The following is a 21,228-nucleotide window of genomic DNA, read 5'->3' on the forward strand; positions in this document are numbered from 1 at the left end:
TCTTTGTGACCCGAAATTGCAAATGAAGGAAGACAAAAAGGGGGGAATTTCCACAAAAAGTCAGAAAGAGAAAAAGGAGATACCAGCTCCATTCTTTTCCCTCCAAGATTGCTGGTTGCCTTGTCTTGACTAGCTCATGGAGAATCATGGAAATTATGGAAGAGGGAAAGCCAAATAAATCTTGCCTAGTCCATACACATCCCCAGGCTACAGTAAAGGTAACTAATCATTGGTGTTTAGCCCTGTCTGATTTCTCTCTCCTCTTCTAATCCAAAGTGGGATCGGGTGATTATTCACTGAGCCTCGATGGCAGATGCTCAGTCGATGCTAACTAACCATCTTCTTTACAAAGCAATTTCAAAGAGATAGAGTGAGAGACCCTGACCCCATCCCACAGGGCTGAATTAAAACGAAACAGTTAATTGTGTGCCCACAGGGTTCTCAAAGCCCTGTTTTGCAAGAACAAATCACATGTATTCAAAAAAATCATGTATATGTTATTCTTCCTCAGACAAAACAGTGAGATTTGAGATGCTGCGGGGGTATGTGCTGCGTAATAACGAAAGTAAATTGAAGAGAACAAAACAGATTCTCCTTGTTTCTGACCTAGCGGATGGGTGCATACCTCAAATAATTTTAACGTGCCTTTTAACGTGTGCAACTCTCCCTTTTTTCACTACAACCCATTCCACATTGCTGTGAATTCTTTGTCTCTTCTCCGAATTCTTACCTTGTTACACATACCTTACGTTTTTCAAATTGCTTTACAGGCTTCTGGCCACAGGGCCCTCATGGATCAAACATTGCATGACAAAATACAACCCATTAATACCGTGTTTTCAAGTTGAAAATCATGTCTGTTCCCCAGCTGCTACGCTGAGACAGGACTTTCTTTGCTGGTCATAACACTGACTGAATGGAAACCATATTCTTCAGATCTCTATTGCCCTCTGGCCTCACTATCCCCATGCCCTCAGTAAACATGATTGCTTCATCTGCTCAATGCATCTAAATGACAAAATAAGAAATAATGTTTTTATTCAAATTAAGTACCAATTTGCTCCTACATAGGTCAGTATAATTGCTGAAGGTTACAGAAATAAAGCAGTACTCTTGTGTTTTATTAATATTAACAACCCATTTTTCTTTAAAGCTTTTGGCTTTGTATTTTTTTTCACCTAGAATACAGTTATTACATCACAAAATGGAAGACTTCCTTTTTTATCCACTCAGGTCACTGTAAAAAATACATTAAAAAGTTATGATTTATGGTGAATAAGCAGCAATGTGCAGTATCTTTCACCCACAAGGACTGCTACTCAAAATTATATGCACATTAAGGGATCATTTCACTCATCCCATCTCTGAAGCCTAATGCAGCTCTTCTGCAGCGTACAGCCAGAGTTCAAGAAGGGAAAAAATAATTGTCTGTCCTATTGAAACTATAATAGAAAATAAGGAACAACGTAAATGTCTGAGCTGAAATTTAATCAGGACATCGGTATCACCCAAATAACCAATACTGCAATGCCACAATGGGTGCCAGGGGCACAGAGACAACCCTGCTGCCAGGTTGAGGTGCCAGCTCTCAGAGCAATTTTTCATCAAGAACACCAGCTCTTGCCCTGCCTTCCGCATTTACTTGCTTGCATCCTGCTCAGCTTTGCTAACCTACAAGAACAGTCAGGACCAGAATTTAGCATAAAAGTGAATGAAAGAGGAAGGAGAAAGTAAACGGTTTGCTCCCAACTGTAGAGGCTCTTATTAAAAAAGTTGATTGAACAGAGTAGAAAGCTGTCGTTTTGCTGATGGATTATTTTAAAGCCATTCCACAAAATTCTGTACACAGTCTCTTCTCACATTGTCCTGGCCCTTTCTGTGATCCATCACATGCACTCAGCTTGGTCCATCTGTTTTGCCCATCTTTCAAACACGCACCTGCTTTGCCCCATTGCCATCCCTCACTTCAGTCAACCAACTAGCTGATACTGTCTTGCAACCAGTGCCTGTGACACAACCCTCTGCAAGACCTACATCTACTGAAAACACTGGCAGAAAGCAACTTGCTAATGATAGGCGAGATGTGCAATGAAGGACTCATGCTCTGTCTTTTCAAAATCTTTATAAAACATAAATGTATTCACACTCTATAGAATTGGACAGATTGTTTTTCTTTTCCCCAATGCTGGCCTGCTGCTGGTCTGGGGAAAAAAACAGAGCTAGCAAATCCTTCATCTTTTCATCTTTCTGATCGCTGTCTTGGTGCCTTCTCTGCTGATCCCTTTCCTTTCACTATTCAGGCCACACTTTCCAGGGCAGTACCACATTTCACTGCACCTCTAACAGCAGGTAGCACAGCGCAGCCTGGGTCCTAGGAAGAGGCATTCCTCAAACCAACCTGGGGTGGACCTGCAAATCTGCTGCTCTGTGCCTCCGAACCTCTGCGACTGCTTCCAAAAGGAGATGTGGAGGTGCTGGGAGGTGTATGTCACACGGGGTGCATGGATGGTGCTGCAGAGGAGGGTTATGAAAGGCAAGCTCCGGAGGTAATATCAGTGGCTACTGCAGGCCACCGCAGAAAAGCATGAACAGAGCCGGCAGGAGACAGCTTATTCATGCTGTGCTTTGGTCTATGCAGTAATCTCAGCCTCTCACTTTCATGAGTGCTAAATTCACACAAAAATGTTTTTTTTAAAACCCACCACAGGCGATTAAGCTGTGATCTAGATTAATTAGCTGCCATATTTCATTTTTAAAATCAGAACTGGCCTGTGCTGACACCAGGGAAACTTATAATATTTTTACTTGTACCTAACTGCCTCTGATTTTTCACGCTGCCTAGAACTGAATGGCTGCTTCCAGTGTCACTTACCCATGCCAGGCAGCTGCCTGCACCCACTGCTGGAAGCAATTCTGCTGCACCCCTGGGGAGGGGTGGTGGGCTGAGGGTGGGGGACCAAGGATCTCCTAATGAAAGTGCTGACCCTGGTGTAACCCATGTGCCCCAAGTAGCATTGCTTCAGTGTTGAAAACAAAAGATTGATGAATTGTATAATGTACTTTTACTGCTGCTAATTTTTCTGAGTGCTGCTGTTTGGTGTCTCCTCGAGGCTAACAGGCCCCTTTGGCCACAAAGCAATATTTACTCCATCCTGGCAGCTAGAGGCAAAAGATGTGTCCCTGCTCCCCAAGTGATAAGCAAATGTCAGAATGCACATCAGGCGAAGGATACGTCTGTTCATGTTCAGCATGTTCTGCGTGGAAACATCATTCACCTTCTACCTCCTATTCCTGCAAAGATCTTTCACTTTGCACCTTTAAAACCCTGCAGAAAGCAGGGGATAGGCAACAACCTTGTTTAAGCAACGTCATGGACTGGCTTTTCCAAAACTAATTTCTGAAGTGCTAGACTGTCCTGTCCAGCACTACATTGCACCCTGTCCATTAAAACTGCAGCTCCTCAGAGCAAATTCTATTTAACCTACCTCCACAATATAATTTCAGTCTTGATGACACTTTAAAAGTGTTGTCTTAATAACCCAAATCCCAAATCTACATCTGCTGGAATCAGGAATTCTCTCAGGGATTTAATGTGTTCATTCAGCAAGTTCACACTCCTCTTCGGTTGTTTTATGTACTACCTTTACAGAAGGAGTCCTAACAGCACCCTCCTCAGGCCAAGGAGATGCTCTGAGACTCAGTTCAGCAAGAAGCACCTCCTGCAACCAAGATGGAGCTTCACAGCAGATATCCTTGCTTGCTTTAGTACAGATGAACACACACAAGAGATATGTAAAGGGTGCATGCACAAGGCACATAGGTGAGGTAGTAAATCCATTTATGCCAAGAAGCAGGAGACAGACACCATGTGACTCTCTATATGGTCATTGGCATACACAGTATTTATATGAAATATCAATGCAAAGTATTCCTCAAAAAACAAGTAAAACACAATCTTCCTTTCCTTCCCCATCTCTAGGTACACCTGCTAGAGCAAGCACTGCACAAATGTAAAGAGCCACCAGAATATGAACTACAAAACAAAGCCATCATCCCATGAACTTCTCAAGCAGAAGAGTTGTTGCTGTATGCTGTTCTCTGTTCCCTGCCTCCCACTCAGCGGAAAGGACTTCAGATTAAAATAAAAGTTGGGAGAAAATTAAACTATCTCCTGCACCACACTGCCAAGAGCCAACAAGGAGACAATAGGTAAGAATCCTGTAATCCTGCACAGACTTGAAACCTTATTAATAGCCAGCAGCAGCCAGTGGAACAGGCCAGAAAAATTCTTAGAATTGGTTGGTGGTCCTCAGTTCCCCCCCCCTTCCAGCTCACTGACTGTGAGCTTTTTCTCCTGAGGATATTCTGTGATATCTCTTATCACAATGGAAAAGGTCATCTGAGTTTTTCCTTCTTCCACACCAAGTCGGTGTTGCTCTAACTCTCCCCAACCGATGCACAGGACTCCACTCCCATCCCACCTCACAGCATTATTCCTGCCTTCTCCGCTCCCTTGGAGCAGAAGTGCAGCACAGACCTCCTACCAGCTGCTAACGTGCATCTTCTCTAGTTGCAGGGATGCTAAACATACTGTAATAAATCTCCTCATCCCAAGGGAACAGTTCTCTTTCTTTCGGCCCCATGCCGTTACACACAGTAGCTCTTTCCAATGTCAAAAGCTCCATTTTGAAGCTCCTCTGCCCTCTGAAATATCCTGCTGCCCTACATCTCATCACCTCTCCCCAGTGCAATTTGCTCCCAGCACCATCAGGTTCCCCACAACGGATACAGGAGGCAGACAAGCTCTGCCTTCAGCCAGTGACAGGGGCCACGATAGGGCTGTCAGATGGAAGGGACCTATGTGCTTGTGTGGGCAGGTTTTATATATGTGCCTCTTTCTCACCTCACAAGGATGATGCTGACAACTTTCACCTTGTAGCAGAGACACAAAACAAGACAGTGTGCAATCTGAAGCAAAGCCCATTTCCTGTCCAATGGCCATACAGTGCATACTCGATTAAAAGGCTGGAAAGAAACAAAGCAGTGGTTTTGCAAGGTTTGACCCCAATTTTGAAGCAAATTCTCATTCAATTTTAGCAACAGAAACCTATGCATGAGCTAGTAAAATCCTTCTTCCTTCTTTTTGATCTATCCTTCTCCTAAAGCTGTTGCATTAAAATTCCAGCTTTCTGCAGGAGGAAATGGCTGTGTGTTTTCAGTGTATGTTCAGTAAGCCAAATGAGAAAAGCAGTGAGAAATAGATATTTCCTACTACGCTTCACCTGGCAAGATGCAGCCACAGTGACTGTACTGCTGTCCTCGGCTTTTCAGTCACCAACGCTCTGTCACAGTCTGATGTCAAGCTCCATGACACAGGTTCTACCCTTGCTTGTCTTTTCTCCAGCTCACCATCTCCAATCAAACACAGCTCCAACAATGTTCAGTGGAAGTATACTTTTACAATCCAAAATGCTCAAGATCATTCTGAACCATCAACTCTCCTTTGGATCTCTTGTCCAGAGCAGTAAAGTATTGCCTGGCATTGCTTTTTGCATTTCCTTGCAGCATCAGAGTTCTCAGGATACTACAGAATCAGATGGTGCTAAACTCAGATTTCCTACCCACAGGGGAATATCAGGGAGTTTTTTTATTTAGGCACAATTTTTTTACATTTGCCTTTCACATTTTCTTGATTTCATCTATAGCTATAAAGATGCATTTGCTGCTCAGGTTGATGGCATTATATAGATGCCTTAAAAGGAGCTTAAAACCAGAGTCATGTCTCTTCTTCCTAGCTATCTTGTTCTAGTCTTCTTTCTCCTTTGCACAGGGCTGCTTCTTCCACAGGTCTCATCCTCATAAATTTGGCAAAGGACATTCTCATCTGGAGTTCTCTGGAATTCCTCACATGCTGAAATACTTCTATGGAGTCCTGCTTTACTCACCTCTGCTGTGTTTTTATCCCGATAATATTCTTTGCAACTTCAGCGAGTTCACACTTCACCTCCTCTCACACCTCATTTGGCATTTTGTCCTCTGTGCATTTTAGCAATGCATCAAACTGTTCCCCAATTACCACTATGTAGCCTTCTCCAACGTACTCCAAATTATTCCCAAAGGGCTGAAAGAATCATTTCATGCATTAAAAGCATGAAATCTGAACTCTGAAAGAAGCAGACGGTGATCGAGGCACTAACAGCACCTGGCAGAGTTTTAGGGGAAGAAAATCACTAGTTTCTGCCTTTCCCATGCAAAGCTTTAGTCCTCCCCCGCCCCACTTCAGTATGATTTCTTACATTGGTTCCAGGTATACTTTGCTCTACTGTGTTGTTGAGCTGAATGGCCTAATATTAATCTTGTGCCAGTTTTACATTGGTGTATCCCACCTGCTTTTCACAGTTACTTGTCATTTACACAAGTAAAAATGACAGCAGATTCAGATCCAAAGTACCTTAGAAGACAGTTTTAAAAAGCAAGTTCCCAAACACACTCAACGCTTGTAGACGGCTTCTTCATCTTGTGGCTTCTGCTTGTCTAGTTTCCCATATAAATTCTTAACACCAGCCTCTTCCTTCAACGACAGTGACAGCATTTCATGGTTGTTAGTTGCTCTCAGAAGATGAAGTAACCTGATATAAATTACCTATTGCCATGTGAAACAGAACCTGTTAGCACAGTAGTCGCTCCTAGAAGGCAGCAAGTACTGACTACATTATTACAGGCAGAAGGTTTTCTGTCACGGCAGGAGTCATTTTAATACGGCATCCTCCTCAAAGGTATTTCTCTATGGCTATTAAAGGTTTTTTCCCCTGGTTCAGTAGTCCACATCATGGACACTGTCAAATCCTTATCCTCTCTCTCACATCGGTGTTGTACCAAAGATATAGTGAGACCACTCAGATGTCATTCTCCCAGCATCTAGAGACAATGAGGATTGAGAACAGCGGTCAAAGTAACAGCAAGCCCCAGATGAACGGATTGTTCCCTGTTAAATCTGCATTTAAATGTTGGTCACTGCTATTCATTTAGCTTGTTAAGAAAAGAACTCTGATAAACCAGCGACTAAGAAAAAGATGAAGAGGATATTTGAAACAAATACCTCTACATATTCGTCATATTGTGATATGGACAAGCTATGCTCTAGACTACGTGAGAAACTCCTGTATCTCCTGATGAGACACCACAGATGCTCTTGATGAACCAGTTGTGAATTTAAAACATACTTGTCATTCTTAATTCAGGCTGCAAGAACCCAGCAATTCAGATCCCAGTGACACAGTTATACTCCCAGATGTCAATCACCTACACAAGTGTCATCAAGATACATTGCAACAGAACCAGACAGGGGATACTTCTCTTCCACATAGGTTTTAACCTAAATATACCTAAAATTTCTATATGTCACTTTATTAGGAAGAGACTGACAAACTAGATAAGAATTTTAAGACACCATAAAATGACTGGGTAAACTCAAATACGAGGGAAAAAAAAATCAGGGGGGAACAATATGAGAGCATAAACTAAAACATAGCAGGGTCTGTCTGAACATAAGGAAACACTTTTTCACTGTGAGGGTGACTGAGCACTTGCATAAGTTGCCCAGAGAGGTTGCGGAGTCTACTGTCTTGGAGATATTCAAAAGCCATCTGGACATGGTCCTGGGCAACCAGCTCTAGGTGGCCCTGTTTGAGCAGGGGGTTTGGACCAGATGACCTCCAGGGGTCCCATCCAACCTCAACTATTCCGTAATTCTGTGAGAAAGCAAGAGATTGCTTCATTTAGGAAATATGTATGCAAGTACACGAAAGATGCACTCATAATGATAGTAACATATTTCTCAAAGACTGCATGAGACTCATAGGAAACACTAAGGTTTCTCTTTCCTCCTCAAGCTTCTTTACCACGAGATCTCCACAGACGGTGGAATCACTCTTCAGGGGATGTGGTGACAGGTCCAAACATACACTAGGAAGATGCAGAAGGGAGTATGCAGAGTAGGGCCCATCACAGATGACAGAGAGTCTCCCTGGAGGCTTCACAAGGTCCATAAACATGGAAACTTTCTCTTAATGCAGTAATAAGAGCACTGCCAAGATGCCCAGAAGAAACTTGTATATACTTTTTAGAGGACAAAGTAATTCGAACGTTTCCAAAGAGTTGGCCTGTGAATAAAAAGGTGTGACGGCTGCTCTCCAGGAAGGCCCTGCAGCCCCTTTCAGAGGAGTGAGGTGCCCGGCGCACTGTCGGCAGAGCCCTGCAGATGGCTGCAGAGCTCTTCCAGCTCCTACCTGTGCTGGAGCAATGGGCAGGTGGAGGCAAAGCCACTGGCCCGTCCCTCACTGAAGGAAGCAAAACTATTCGCCTTTCAAAAGAAGGACGCTTCTCTCTGTGCTGCCTTTATTTCTACTCAAACCTAACAGCCAGTCGCCTGCAGGCTGAATATCACTGTCTTTAACCTCCCGAAGATTCTGCGTTTGCAAGTTTTCCCACAGCCACAGCTGAAAGACAGAGATGCCGCAGCTCTTATGTGTGACAGTGAACTCCTCTTACAGGAGGAGAATTTGCTGCTCAAGATGCTTTTCTCACCAAGGCTCTGTAGCCCTAAGAAGCGCCTATAGAGCAGATATTTGAAAAGATTTATCCGTTCCTCCTCTTGCCCATGGCAGCCATATCCTCTTCCTCCCTTCTCCAGTTCTCCACCTAAATGTGCTGAATGGCTGCCTGGTGCAGAAGGGCAGCCTTCTTCCTATATTCCATGTCAGGCTCAAGCACTATCCCTCAAACAAGCCCCCTTTGTCCACTGTCTTCCCTTAAACTCTGGCTTTATTTCTGAATCCTTTTTTAAAAAATCGAGATCTTCATTACTCTGGATGCCCTCATTCCCCCAAAGCCATGTCTCCTGCTTCCTTCTCCCCCTCTCCAGTGTTACATAGCAGATTTAGGTACGGACAGAGTCAGGTGCAAATCCTTCCTCTATCTCAAGGGGATCATGGTATTTTCTATGCCCACCTTCTATCAGTTACATGATCTGAGCGCCAGATAGCCTGACATCCGCGCAGGCCTCTCACCGCGCTGTGGACAGCTCCCCACCACAGGCACGCTGACACTCAGTGGATTTCGGTGCCCAAGTCACATCGCCTTCCTTGAAAATCCCAGCTGCAATAGAGTAGCATGAACCGTTTCTTCACAGTATGTATTTACCTGGTCCCTTTTCAATCTACACGTCTGAATCAAACAAATTATCTCCTAAGAGGGAGCTGAGAACTTATAATAGACACCAGCCGCCCAACCTCTTTTAATCCATCCAATATTAGACTCGTTAGTCATCAGGATAACAATCCTATTTGCAAATCAGCTACCTTTATCAGATAACCAACGGGACCTAGTACAATATCTATTAGTCCAACAACATCACCACCAAGATATATAACTGCTTCTGTACAAAAACCTTTCTTCTAATCCTTCTTAAACTCAACAAGACTGATTGGGTTTTATTATTCATGAATTAATTTTTAACTCTTGGTCCAACAGGGGAATTGAATCTATAACATTTTGCAAAGACTGAAGCAAAGTAATAGTATGTTGAAAAAGCAGACCAGCCAAAAGCAGGTTTGTGGGGTTTTTTTCCAACCAACAATTACAGGGGCAGGTGGTGAGCTGCATCAGTTTTTCCCTAAACACCTGAAGGGAAAATTCTAAGGAAAATTAGTGTATTAAAACATGCATAAATACCACATCACTGTACTCTGAGAGCTATCAGGTTTTGTGTCATAATTATTTATTTTTAAAAGGCTGTGGAATTAAATTTGTACATATTTTTAAAAATAAGTCCGTGTTAGAATAGGAACTAAAGAGGGGAAATTTCAGCAGAGATGGTCTGTATTATTAGAGAAGTAATGATCATGGACAGTGATTAGGGCTTACAGTTCCTTCTGCAATGACAGTCCCCTAGCTGTAATTGCTGTTTTAAAATAAAAGACACTTTAAAAGAATAAAAAGAGAATGATCAGAAACACTGTAGGTGTTGAAACAAAAAAGCAAAGTATGTCATCGTCAAATAGCCTTCTAAGCAAGGGATTCCGTAAGAGGAAGCACACTATGTTTTGTGCCTTCCAAAACCAAAATCACATTTAATAGAAAAAAAAAGAAGAAATAAAAGTTTCCAAAATAACCAAAAATTAAACAAAAATTAAAAAAAAAAAATCCAAACCACTGACTTTTCTGGCCAGGGCACATAAGCCCAGCTTTATCTGGACAATGTTATAGCTGGTTCTATGTTCTGCACACCATTTTTCAAATTCCTGATACTTTATTTAAAGAAAATCTCTGTTCCTCTTTAAAAATCACAAATTCCAATATGCATTGATTTATAAACAGAAGATCTAAATGCAGTTGTTTAGTAGCACCTAACCCTATATAACCCATAATTATATATGTTCCAAGAGAAACACCAAAATTTTTTTAAGCACAAATGTCACATACAGTATATTTGTACAGCATTCTACATTTATAGAACACCTTCTATGCAAGGCTATGAACAGATTTAATTAATAAAGACTCGGAACAACCTTGTGATGAAGACAGACATACCTATTCTTAATTTTTTTTAATGCATTTATACACAAATACACACACAGAAATACGCAACCATAGGCAGAAAGGCTTGCATATACACACAGAGACGTTGTATGGATAACTCTTTAAGTGAAACAGTACACTATGCAATACTGAATGAACATGTTGTTACATATAAAACTGTAGATTTCATATACATGTGTATTCTGCTAATTTATAGTATGTGCATATGTATGTAAAATTAAGTGTGTACACATACCCCCTGGTATAAATCCATCCATGCGCTTAGAGACCTCGGTATGCAAGAAAACCCTTTCTCTCATACTTTGACTTGTTCTAGTCCTCCACAGCATGCTTGGTGCCACTGCGCAACTTGCATCAATTATTCTGAAGGAGATGCGTCTGGCATCATCTATGTACAGTAAGACATATGGATACATCGATACACTTAAACATAAATTTCTAAAGGTCAGATTTGCTACAACTATCAAGGCAAAAAGAACCCAAAAAAAGTAAAGTCAACACCCTTCACAAAGCCCAAGCACCAAAATGCAAGTTCCCGAGTCGGGATTTCCTTGGTTTGGAATGTAAGTCTCGACTGTATCAGACAGCTGTGGCCCCCTCCCTGCCCCAGTCCCTGATGAGGCTGCACTGCAGGCTGCAATCATCACTTGGAAGCCGCTGCTTAATACAGCTAGGTGTACGGAGAGCCCTGATCCAGCCAGATACCTTTGCACTACTGATGAATCTGATAACAAAAATTGCCTGCTAAAGAGTGTCAGGCAAGAGGCACCAACATTTTTAGCTTCATAGGAGAATGTTTTCAATATCTCCCTGTACCATTACCCTCTTAGTCTACAAAAATGACAAAACAACCCTCATTAACAAAAATACAAAAACTATGAAGTAACTGAATTAAAATCTTAAAGAGATAAAAGTAGAAGCAATATCATGTGTGTCTGAAAAGGAGCTGAAGAAGGACTGAATTTGTGTGTTCTAAAGAATTAAATCGCTCTACTTCCTCTACAGCACTTTCTGAACTGTTAAAACTAGATAGCAATCACATGCCATACATGGTCCAGAAAGAAAGAAAAATAAAACAACAACTCAAAATTGCTGTATAATCAAAGATTATTTTAAAAAATAAAAAGCAAAGTATGAAGAAAATGTACACACCGAAAATGCATATCAGCTAATTCAAAAAATTCTAAACCAAATCCCTGAAATCAGTTAACATCCTATGTTCTCCACTGCAATGTTGCCACATCTGTGAAAAACTCATCTAGATAAGTATAATTTCTTAAATCAGGAAACAAATAATATGTTTGAGAATGAGAAGCTTGTCAGATTGACTGAATAAAAACAAAAACAACACAGAAGACTTTAGAAAAATAAAATCTGTTGGAGAATAATTCTTTAGTGTCCTCACTTTCAGCTGTTTAATTTTTTAATACCTAAAATGGTGTAAATCTCAGTGAGAAATTTGGTTTGCAATCGTTCTTGTCAGCACATTAAAAAAAAATGTACTTGCAGCAATTGATGGAAAACCATATTTCTGTTTCTGTCTTATTTTCACCCAAGTGCTTACACATTCTTAAAATTATCATCTCCATATGCAAAATCATAACGGGAGAACTGAACATTTTTTTTAGAGCTGTTCTTTTGACCTTTCTCTTGAGTAAAAGGACAGTGAGACAATACACTCACCAGCATTGTTCACAGTGACGGCTCCATCATCGGAGATTGAGGGCCATTATTACTAGAGGGAACTTTCAAGTGCCAGGAGAAAAAGGGGGAAAATTAGAAAATAACACTCCTAAATATGCTGTATGTACAAAAAGCCTTTCAGAACCATAGACACAGAGCAACAAGAAATCTTCACCTAAAAGCAGCTGCAGTAAAACACAGACAATCAATTCAAAACAAAAGGTGCTATAAGAAATTGTCTCCTGTTATCCTCTAAGCTGGAGGTCCCACTTCCATCACCCACATTATAGGCTATTGTCATTTAAGAAAAATATATGACCCTTAAAATATATGGTAAATCCAACACAATTCCTGGGAATGGAAAAGGAAAATCTGGACTGAAGGAAGCGGTTCTCAAAGGCTCTTACCCTACCAAGGAGAAACTAGAATACGCTTTCTTTTCCATCCAAGCCTTCAACAGGATGCAATATTTTCGAGATTTCCTTACGGTCATGACAAAAATTGTACGAAAACGGCCACTCCTCTCTACATTTAAACTATTTCCTCTCACATACAAAAAAAAAAAAAAAAAAAAAAAAAAAAAAGGCAAGAATAAATAAAACTGTCCAAACCAAGAACAGTCCCATAACAAATTTTATTGCAATTTAAGTCCTATCTTGAAAAAAAAGAAAAAACAAATAAGAGACAATACACACATGAAAAAGCACAGTAGCCCACTTTGCTTCCTATGCACACACAAGTTTGTGACTTTATGAACAGATTCTGTGTTGTTCACTAAATTCTTATGGGTCAGGAATATTCTCTGTAGGACGACAAAGTCATCCTAAGGGTGTCTAGACTGAGGTTTGCCAGGATCCCACAAAATGAACAGGATTTCTTACGTATTTATTCCTCCCCCATTCAGAAAAGGAGTGCAAGAAAATTCCAGCTCAGCAGGGACACAGAGCCATCACAGGTTGTGTGATAACAGCTTGCCACCTGCTTTTCGCAAGTTGTCTTTGCGAAGTGCAAGGGGCACTGAATAGTAACGTTGCCTGTGGTGATAGGAATGCACTGAACAGCTCAGTATGCAAAAGCACTTACTGGTACACAGTGCTCTTCACAAAGGGCATTGCAGAATGCTTTCCAGACTGTGTCAGAAGTGCTAGGAGAGGAAATATTAGTGTGTGTGTCACAGGAGGAACATAAGCACTTGCCATCACAGTAACAGAAGGTATAAGCAAATACAGGTACAGTGCTGCTCATAGCAAAAAGAAAAAAAAAAAAAAAAAAAAAAAGAGCTGGGGAGAGAAAAAGAAATGACAGGAAACTTAGCAGCAGTCGGACTAGAAGGAGCATTTCTTTGCAAGAACAGCAAGGGTTAACAGTGGCGTACAAGCTCCAGTCCAGTCAAGATAGGGTCAAATGATGTGCAGCGAAAGTTTCAAGTCCTCAATCCCCCAGAGCTTGTTTGCTAATTACATTTGCAATTACAAACACGACAAATATATTATTATACAGTGCGTTCCACCTTGAGCAGGCATGTTTCTCCTCACGGACAGTCACTGCCAGCAGCCAGACTCTCAAGCACTGGAAGAATCAAAGTGCACTGTGCTCCAGCTGCAAGGATCATTTTGTGGCATCTCTATTGCTCTGAAGAGACAGGGCAAAGCTTTAGAGAGAGGCAGTATAGCAAGGATGGAAACAAACACGAAGAATAAGTTACTACAATTTAATTCCTAAGAAGTAAAATTCACCTGGTCAACAGCTATTACTAATAAATAATACTAAATTATATTCTGTTCCTGATGACAAGCATGAAGCACTTTACACATGTACGCAGGGATGACTACATTCACCACTCAAATGCAGTTGATACTGGGAAGACAGAAAGAAATCAAGATTTTTCCTTTTTTTTTGGCAAGGTCACTGTAGCCGAATACTGCTGATATCTTCTCTGTTAAGCCCCTTCACTAAACAACCAACCATCTGATTCATAGTTCGCTGTGGAAGCTCTGATCTTTCCCTTTTTTCCCCAGTTTCTATAGCAGCATTACCTAGGAACCTCACTGCTGGGTACTGGACAGATGCTAGATTTACTTGCTCACTGCACAAATTAAAAATTCTGTTGTCCTCCCTGGCTCTAAAGTTACCCTCAGTAGCTCCATGGAATAAAGAACAGGTCTGACTGGGAAGAATTTCCCAATCTCTGCAATCTACAGTGGAATTGTTGGCGTGTAACACCAGCTGCTGCTATGACCCCCAGCTCCTAAACCGAAGAGAGCAAGTTAGAAGGAGAAGTTGGGGAAAGGATTTGGCTTTTATATCCAAGCTTTGTCACCATCTTTTTCTACTTTTACTATTTCTTTCCCTAATTAAAGGTCTCTCAGACATTTTACACTCTTTGGAGAAATTCTACCACGCTCCCAACAGAACCAGTAAAGCTCATCTAGTCTCAGGTTTAAACCTTTTACCTTCTCCCTTCTTCTGTTCGTTAAGAGAGTTTGTATTCTTTGAGTCCTGGAAAATTTGGTAGAGAGACCCACAGACATAATGCACAAAACTTCTTATGGAACTGAAATTACTTGAGGAATACAGATGTTTTCAACAACATGAAATTCAGAGCGGTAGTAACAGCACAGAAACAGGGCTGGGGAATAACAGCAGAAAGGGCACAGAGAGTAGAACAACGTTCTCTTGGAAAGGAAGAAAACGGGATGTGAAATCTCTGCCACAGCAACTTTCTCTGATGCAATCTCTCCAAAGTCTTTCCCCTCTCAGGCTAAATGCAATATCTATTGATTACTTCAAATCAATACAATGAAAAAAATCCTATTTTTAAATATATTGATCTTTCCATATTTCTCAATAATTGATAATGATTAGATCATCTTTACTTTTACAACTGGGATTGGAAGAGGAGGGAAAAGTTAATATAAATACTTTAAAGGTACCAATTTCCTCATCAGCCTTGTGCTCAGTAAGCTTAGCGTACAGAGACCCCATTCTGTGATGGGAACCTCGTTCAGGAACCCAGTAACTAGGCCATCTCCCTTACAAAGATGGTTTTGCAATTTATTCTGTCAATAAAACAAACAACTCCCTCCCCATTCTCCCCAGTTAACAACTCCTCCCTATCCCAGACTTTCAGAGATACTCAGAGCAGACAGTTGCATTCAGCTTCTCTGACTCAGATTTCCTCCCATTCACAGAAAACAGAGATTTCCAGTAACCTCTGAAATTAAGTCACATTTCCTCAGTCTGTGCGTTAGAGTCAGGGACAACAACTTTGTTAATCCTTTGCCGCAGCGTCCGGAATTCACTTCTTCATTGACTTAAAATTCCAATGTTATACTTTTCCATCTCTCTATCAAATATATCATTTATTCCTTTCAACTTTTTCCTTCTGTTCATAAAATAATTTTCATTTTTATCAGATCAATGACTCATGTGTCTGTCTTGTACATCAGAGGAAACAGTGTAAGAGACATAGCATCTGGCAGGACGCCCTCATTTGCCAATGGTTTTTATTTTCGCTTCATGATGGTTCCTTAGTCACTTTCTGTCTGTCAGGTAGAATATTAATTAGAAATAGATGGCAATTTCGTAGTCCTATCGATATTTCCAGTGGCAACAATAACTAGGCAGAAAAAAATACTCTGGGATGTGGAAGTTAATATGGAAAAGTAAAAATGCCGCATTTCACTCTCCTTTGAAACAGCCTTAGGTTTGCATGGGACACACGCAACACCAATATTCAGTAAAACCATACACGTCTGTGCATATACCTGCACATAAATATTTGTAGATGTGCACATGTGTTTGCGTGTGACTATAATCACATCTTTTGTATGTCAGAGTGTACATTTTTGGTGTCTGCACACGCAGTCCTTTCCTGCTGTACTGCAGACAGACGTTGTCAGTACAGTGTAACTAACGTATTCTCACCATATGCCCTCACCTGAGAGACAAACTGCAGGTACAAATCACTGTCTTTGTTAGTTTCCCAATTCGAACTCATACAAAAGCTTCTTCCTTGGAGCTGCACCACCTACCTCAGGACTAATCCCCTCACAGGTCAGTACCAAAAGGTAGTAAGTGGTTGCTAAAGAGTGGATTCCTACACAAGAAATTAAATACATGTGCCTTAGGACGCAGGCACAGAGGGCCAAAATTAGGAAGAAGCATTTTCTTACTCTCCCTGCAAGATCCTGCAGTGAGGGAAACCACACAGCCCACTGATCAGAACTTCCACTGGTTCCTGGTGTAATCGTTCAGATCAACACACACAGGCAAAGGAAAGGGAACTGTCACTCCTTGAGGAAGACAAATCCAAAACCTGAAGAGTGGGATTAGGAACGATAAATTCCTTTGCTTAGTTCTTGCTCAGACTCTTCTTGGGTTTGATTGTTACAAAAATTAAGTTATCCGTAAACTCCAAGGTGAAGGGAGTTACCTCTTCTCTCCTTTGCCTGGTTCATTCTCTCTCTCTCAATAACTGCCAGGTGAAATATAGTTTCCAGGTAACTGTATGGATCATGTATCGAGTGACCACATCCATTTCTCTCGCTATGTTCTACTCTTCATCCTATTTTTTCCTATAGCTTAACAAGCAACTAAACAAGAAGAGGCAGTTTGCGATATTTTAAAATTCTCTTCTAATTTAAGGTTTAATTTGACAAAAATTGCTTCCACATAATTAAAAGCAGTATTTTTTTAAAAAAGGAAGATAACTGTTGAAGTCTTTTCAATGGCTAGCAGTCAGAAGAGTAAATCAGTACCATAAGGATAATACGCTCACACAGCTAGGTAGCGATACAGGCACAAATGCGATACCCGTATTTACATTATATGTTCACAATATAATTGTGTTACAGTGGAAGATAAAAATTACTAAAGGACTACATATCAGGACAACTTTTATCCTCAGCTACAGGAATACAATCTGAAATCTAACCTTCAGAATGTAAATCAAATCGGTACCTGACACACTGTATTTTTAAGGCTTCTCACATCTTTTCCTTCTCTCAATAACTTTTTCCAGACTTGGCCATACTTCCCTGCATCGTTGTACTCCCTTAATTGAAAATAAATAAACAAATGAAGAGATTGAAAAATAGAGATTGAGATATTTTAAATTATACTTCTCTGTCTCTCTTCCCCAACCTCAACAATGTTAAAGAGAAGGTTACTTGGCACACAGAACCAAGCCAAGCACTTCTCTAAACAAAGACCTCTGCAACAGTTTCTCATCTCAAAAAGCAGCATTCTCTGTCTACCGTAAAGCCGCAGAGGCTCAGTGGCACTTCCCCCAGGGGCCACCTTCATCTGTCTCCTCAGCAGCAAAAGAGTTGTGAACATGGGTAAGGTGCACTGGACATTACTGAGAACTGACTGAGAGCCCATGGAAAAGTAAAAGGGGTGAACAGTAATACAACATGCAGGTTACTTCTTACTATTTTCATGTTGAGTTCCTTTTCTCAATTCCAAAAGTAGGAAAAATAAAAGAAAAAAGTTAAGAGAAAATATAGTAAGTGATGAAGATCTAGCTTTTGATTGTGGCATTTTGTTCTTTTTTTTTTTTTTTTTAAATTTTCATGAAGGTAAACGCACTTTCTATTTTTGCCTTAATATTAAAAGACTCTCAGCAGCATACAGAACACATTTCCCTTAAGAAACTGTTTGTTTATTTTTAATTCAAAATGGAGCAGCCACAAGTGAAGCACCAGTGGGGAAAAGAAAATCACATGGGTTAGATTATTAATTTCTATTAACAATATTTAGTCTCATTTTAATGAAAGTGCTGGAAGCAGGGGATTAAAGGAAGAAGAAACGAGTGTACAGACTGATGGAATATCAGGAAACAAGAGAGAGAAAGACAAAAAAAAAGACAGCTGTAACAAGAAATGGGGCTAAGTATCATTGTAGGGGTTTTTGTTTACTTTTAATTGTTTTCATTTTACTAAATACAATGTGTTCTTAAAACAAAAGCAATGAAAAGGGAAAAATTACTTCACTCCCACCTCTGATGACACCACAGAACCTGTGTAGGTGACACACGGATTAACATGCAAACACACAAAAGGGGACTCTGCTCAGGGTGAGATCTACCGGAGAGGAGAAAGGCATTTAAAATTAATTGCTCCAGACAGCTGGACGCAAACGCTGAGAAGATTTTGCCTTGTTTCCTAACTTCCCTGAAAGGATCAAACCGAACTTCACATGCTAAAGTAATTTTAAAGGCAGCATTACCAGGCACAGCCCACTTCGGAATACAAAGAGCAGTAGCAGGTGCTAAGGTATCAGTCATCGGTCCCAGCTCGGGATGTCTGCTTGCCAGCCCTCCGACTCACTCCACTCTTTCCCCGGGCAGGCTATCCAAACAGTAAACTGCAGGAAACTGTTTGGTGAATTGCAGGTGAAAAACAGACCTTTTTTTTCAATTTATTTTATAAAAGACAGTGCTTTCCTGGATCTATGTTGTGTAAATTTATATGCACATCTCTTTATTAGCACCTAATAATTCACCTAATAAAAATCCTAGCACAGACGGAAAGTAGAACTGCGCAGAAAGGTCTGCCAGTGCTCACTGTTAGCTGCCTGTTCCTAGGAGATGAAGCATTAAAGGGAGAAGTTACAAGGCAATAAAGAAACACACCGACCCCCCCAAGCTCTCCGCCGCTGACTCTGCCGCACCTGCCCGCGCAGAGGTGCGCATCGCCCTGCCCGCGGCCGGCCGCTCACATACCCCGGCACCTGCGGTGCCCCGAGGGGGCGGGAGGCAGGCGGCTCTGCGGCAGGGCGGCAGCGGGACTGCGGGGTCACTGCCCCGTCCCACCCGCAGCGGGACGCAGCGCCGGTCCCAGCCCGCCCCCGGCCCGCCCGGTCCCGGCGCGGCACGGCACGGCACACTCACTGATTGTGGTAGCCGAGCGGGTCGGAGATGCACAGCTCGGAAATGTCCATCAGTCCAGTTTGAGCATTCCCGGTTGGAGGAGAAAAAAAAAAAAAAAATGAAAAAAAAGAAAAAGAAAGAAGAAAAAAAAAAAGGAAAGGAAGAAAAAACCACGAGAGAACTAAACTGCAGCGGGCAGGGAGGGGCAGGGAGGGCCCGGGAGGAGCCCTGGGAAGAGGAGCCGGCCCGAGCCCGGCGGTGGGGCGGGCGGCGGGGAGGCAGCGCCGCTCCGCTCCGCTCCGCTCCCGCGCCCGCGTGCGGACACACTGACGGCGGCAGGAGGCGGGCGCCGCGCAGGACACGGCCACGAGGGATTTCGCCGCCCCGAGCCCCGCTGTAGCTTTAACGCCGGGAGACGGATGGAGACGGCAGGGCGGCTATTGGCTCCCGCGCAGGGGCTGGGCTTGGAGCGCGGCTGGGGGAGGCACGGCCGGGGGGGGCCGCCGGACCCAGCACCGGCAGCGCGGCGCGCCCGGCGGCACCGCGCAGCCACGGCCCCGGCCTCGGCCCCGGACCCCCGGGACAGACGGCGGGGCGTCCTGAACCGGGGCCAGAGGTGTCGGGGCTGCGTAGCCCCGGCCCCGCGGGGCGCGGTGGGGTCCGCGGCGGTGCAGCTGGGGCGGTGGGGCGCCGGCAGCGCGGGTGGCACGAACTCGCCGTCCCAGCGCGGTGCCGGCACGGGAATGGTCGCGGCGGGAGCGCACGCTGCCCTTCCCTCCTGCCCGCTAATCTGCCTGTCGTGGGCATCGGCTGTAGAGTTTAGGGTGACACACAACCTCGAGGTGAAGGGTGTCCCATGGACGATTTGCGTCTGCTCGCAGCCCGCACGCCCGTGCCGGCGGGTGTTTGTCCACCCAGACAGGGTCCACATGCACCGCACGGCACACCAGTGTGCCGCTTCGTCCATGCGTGTCGCAGGCCCCGTGACATGCCAGCACATGACTCCACATACACACGCTTTGTGCACATGTACAGTCCCACGTCTCACACTGACACAGCCTAATCCCTGTACTCAGACACCTGCTTTCCCATACACACACAAACTATTTAATACACGCACGCAGAAGAGCGCCCCGGTCCCATTTCAAAGCAGTGTAATTCAGGTGTCACTTCAGCGCAGCTTATGAAACCACACCAGAATAAATCCTGGCACATGAGATCAGAATCAGACACTCAGGATAACAGCACACATTCCCAGGCACAAACCCCACAGGTACAGACCGTCAGAAATCTTCACAAACATCAAAACTGGCACACACAACCAGCCTCATGAAAGACACATTTTCAAAGCTCTGCATATGTACTGGCTGCTGTTAGAGCCAGTGTGCTTTCACAATTCCCACACACATTTTCACACTTGTACAATTCTACTGAACATTTACAGCAACATACCAATATCTGTCTGCAGATCCCTCTCCACACAAGCGCATGAGCCTCTCAGGCTCATGCCTAGCACACGCAGCCTTGCACTGAAAGCCTAACTCACATAAAGGTGCTCTACGGGGTCTATTTGTCCCTTACTACCTACTCTCCACCTTCCGAACTGCGCTCCTGCAAACCTCTCTTGTCTCTCTCCTACGCTTCTACTTCATGTTTAGATGTCCATTGCTGAAATACATAAAAATAGCCTTAACAGATAAACAAGAACTAGAGGCCTTTTTAAAAGGAAAATACACACACACGCCTAGATAAAAGCTTAATTCTCTTATGCCAGGCAAAGAGAAAGGAAAAAGTAGGAGCTAAGAGGATATTTCTTAACATAAAACCCCAGAATCTAATTTGAGGCAAGAGTGTACAACACCAGGAGAAGCAAAAGGCAGACTAGAGCTTTTCAGATGAGAGGGGGGTGAGACAGCATAGAAGAAAATGTAGCGTGGTTCAGCAATTAACTGGCAATTATATGACAATAACCACTGACTAAATTAGGCTAAAACTTTTCATACAATCAGTATTTGTAGAAACTTGAGAATATTTTAAAAAAAGGACTGGCCAAATTCACAGCCAGCGTAAAC

The 21,228-nt window shown here is 42.7% G+C and overlaps 1 protein-coding gene across 2 annotated transcripts in view; it reads right to left on the minus strand.

The window, feature by feature from the left end:
- Positions 1-21,228, minus strand: part of ESRRB (estrogen related receptor beta) — a 100,353-nt gene that overhangs the window by 63,366 nt on the left and 15,759 nt on the right. Inside the window, exon 1 of one of the 2 annotated variants that reach the window (XM_086462065.1) lies at positions 19,178-19,227. The exons of the other annotated variant lie outside the window; for it this stretch is intronic. Within the exon in view, the coding sequence (XP_086318191.1) occupies positions 19,178-19,227 (50 nt within the window). Of the gene's footprint in view, positions 1-19,177; positions 19,228-21,228 lie in introns of those variants that run through there. 2 annotated transcript variants of the gene reach the window in all.

Source organism: Leptosomus discolor, chromosome 3, assembly GCF_034619465.1.
Source record: "Leptosomus discolor isolate bLepDis1 chromosome 3, bLepDis1.hap2, whole genome shotgun sequence".
Taxonomy (NCBI): domain Eukaryota; kingdom Metazoa; phylum Chordata; class Aves; order Leptosomiformes; family Leptosomidae; genus Leptosomus; species Leptosomus discolor.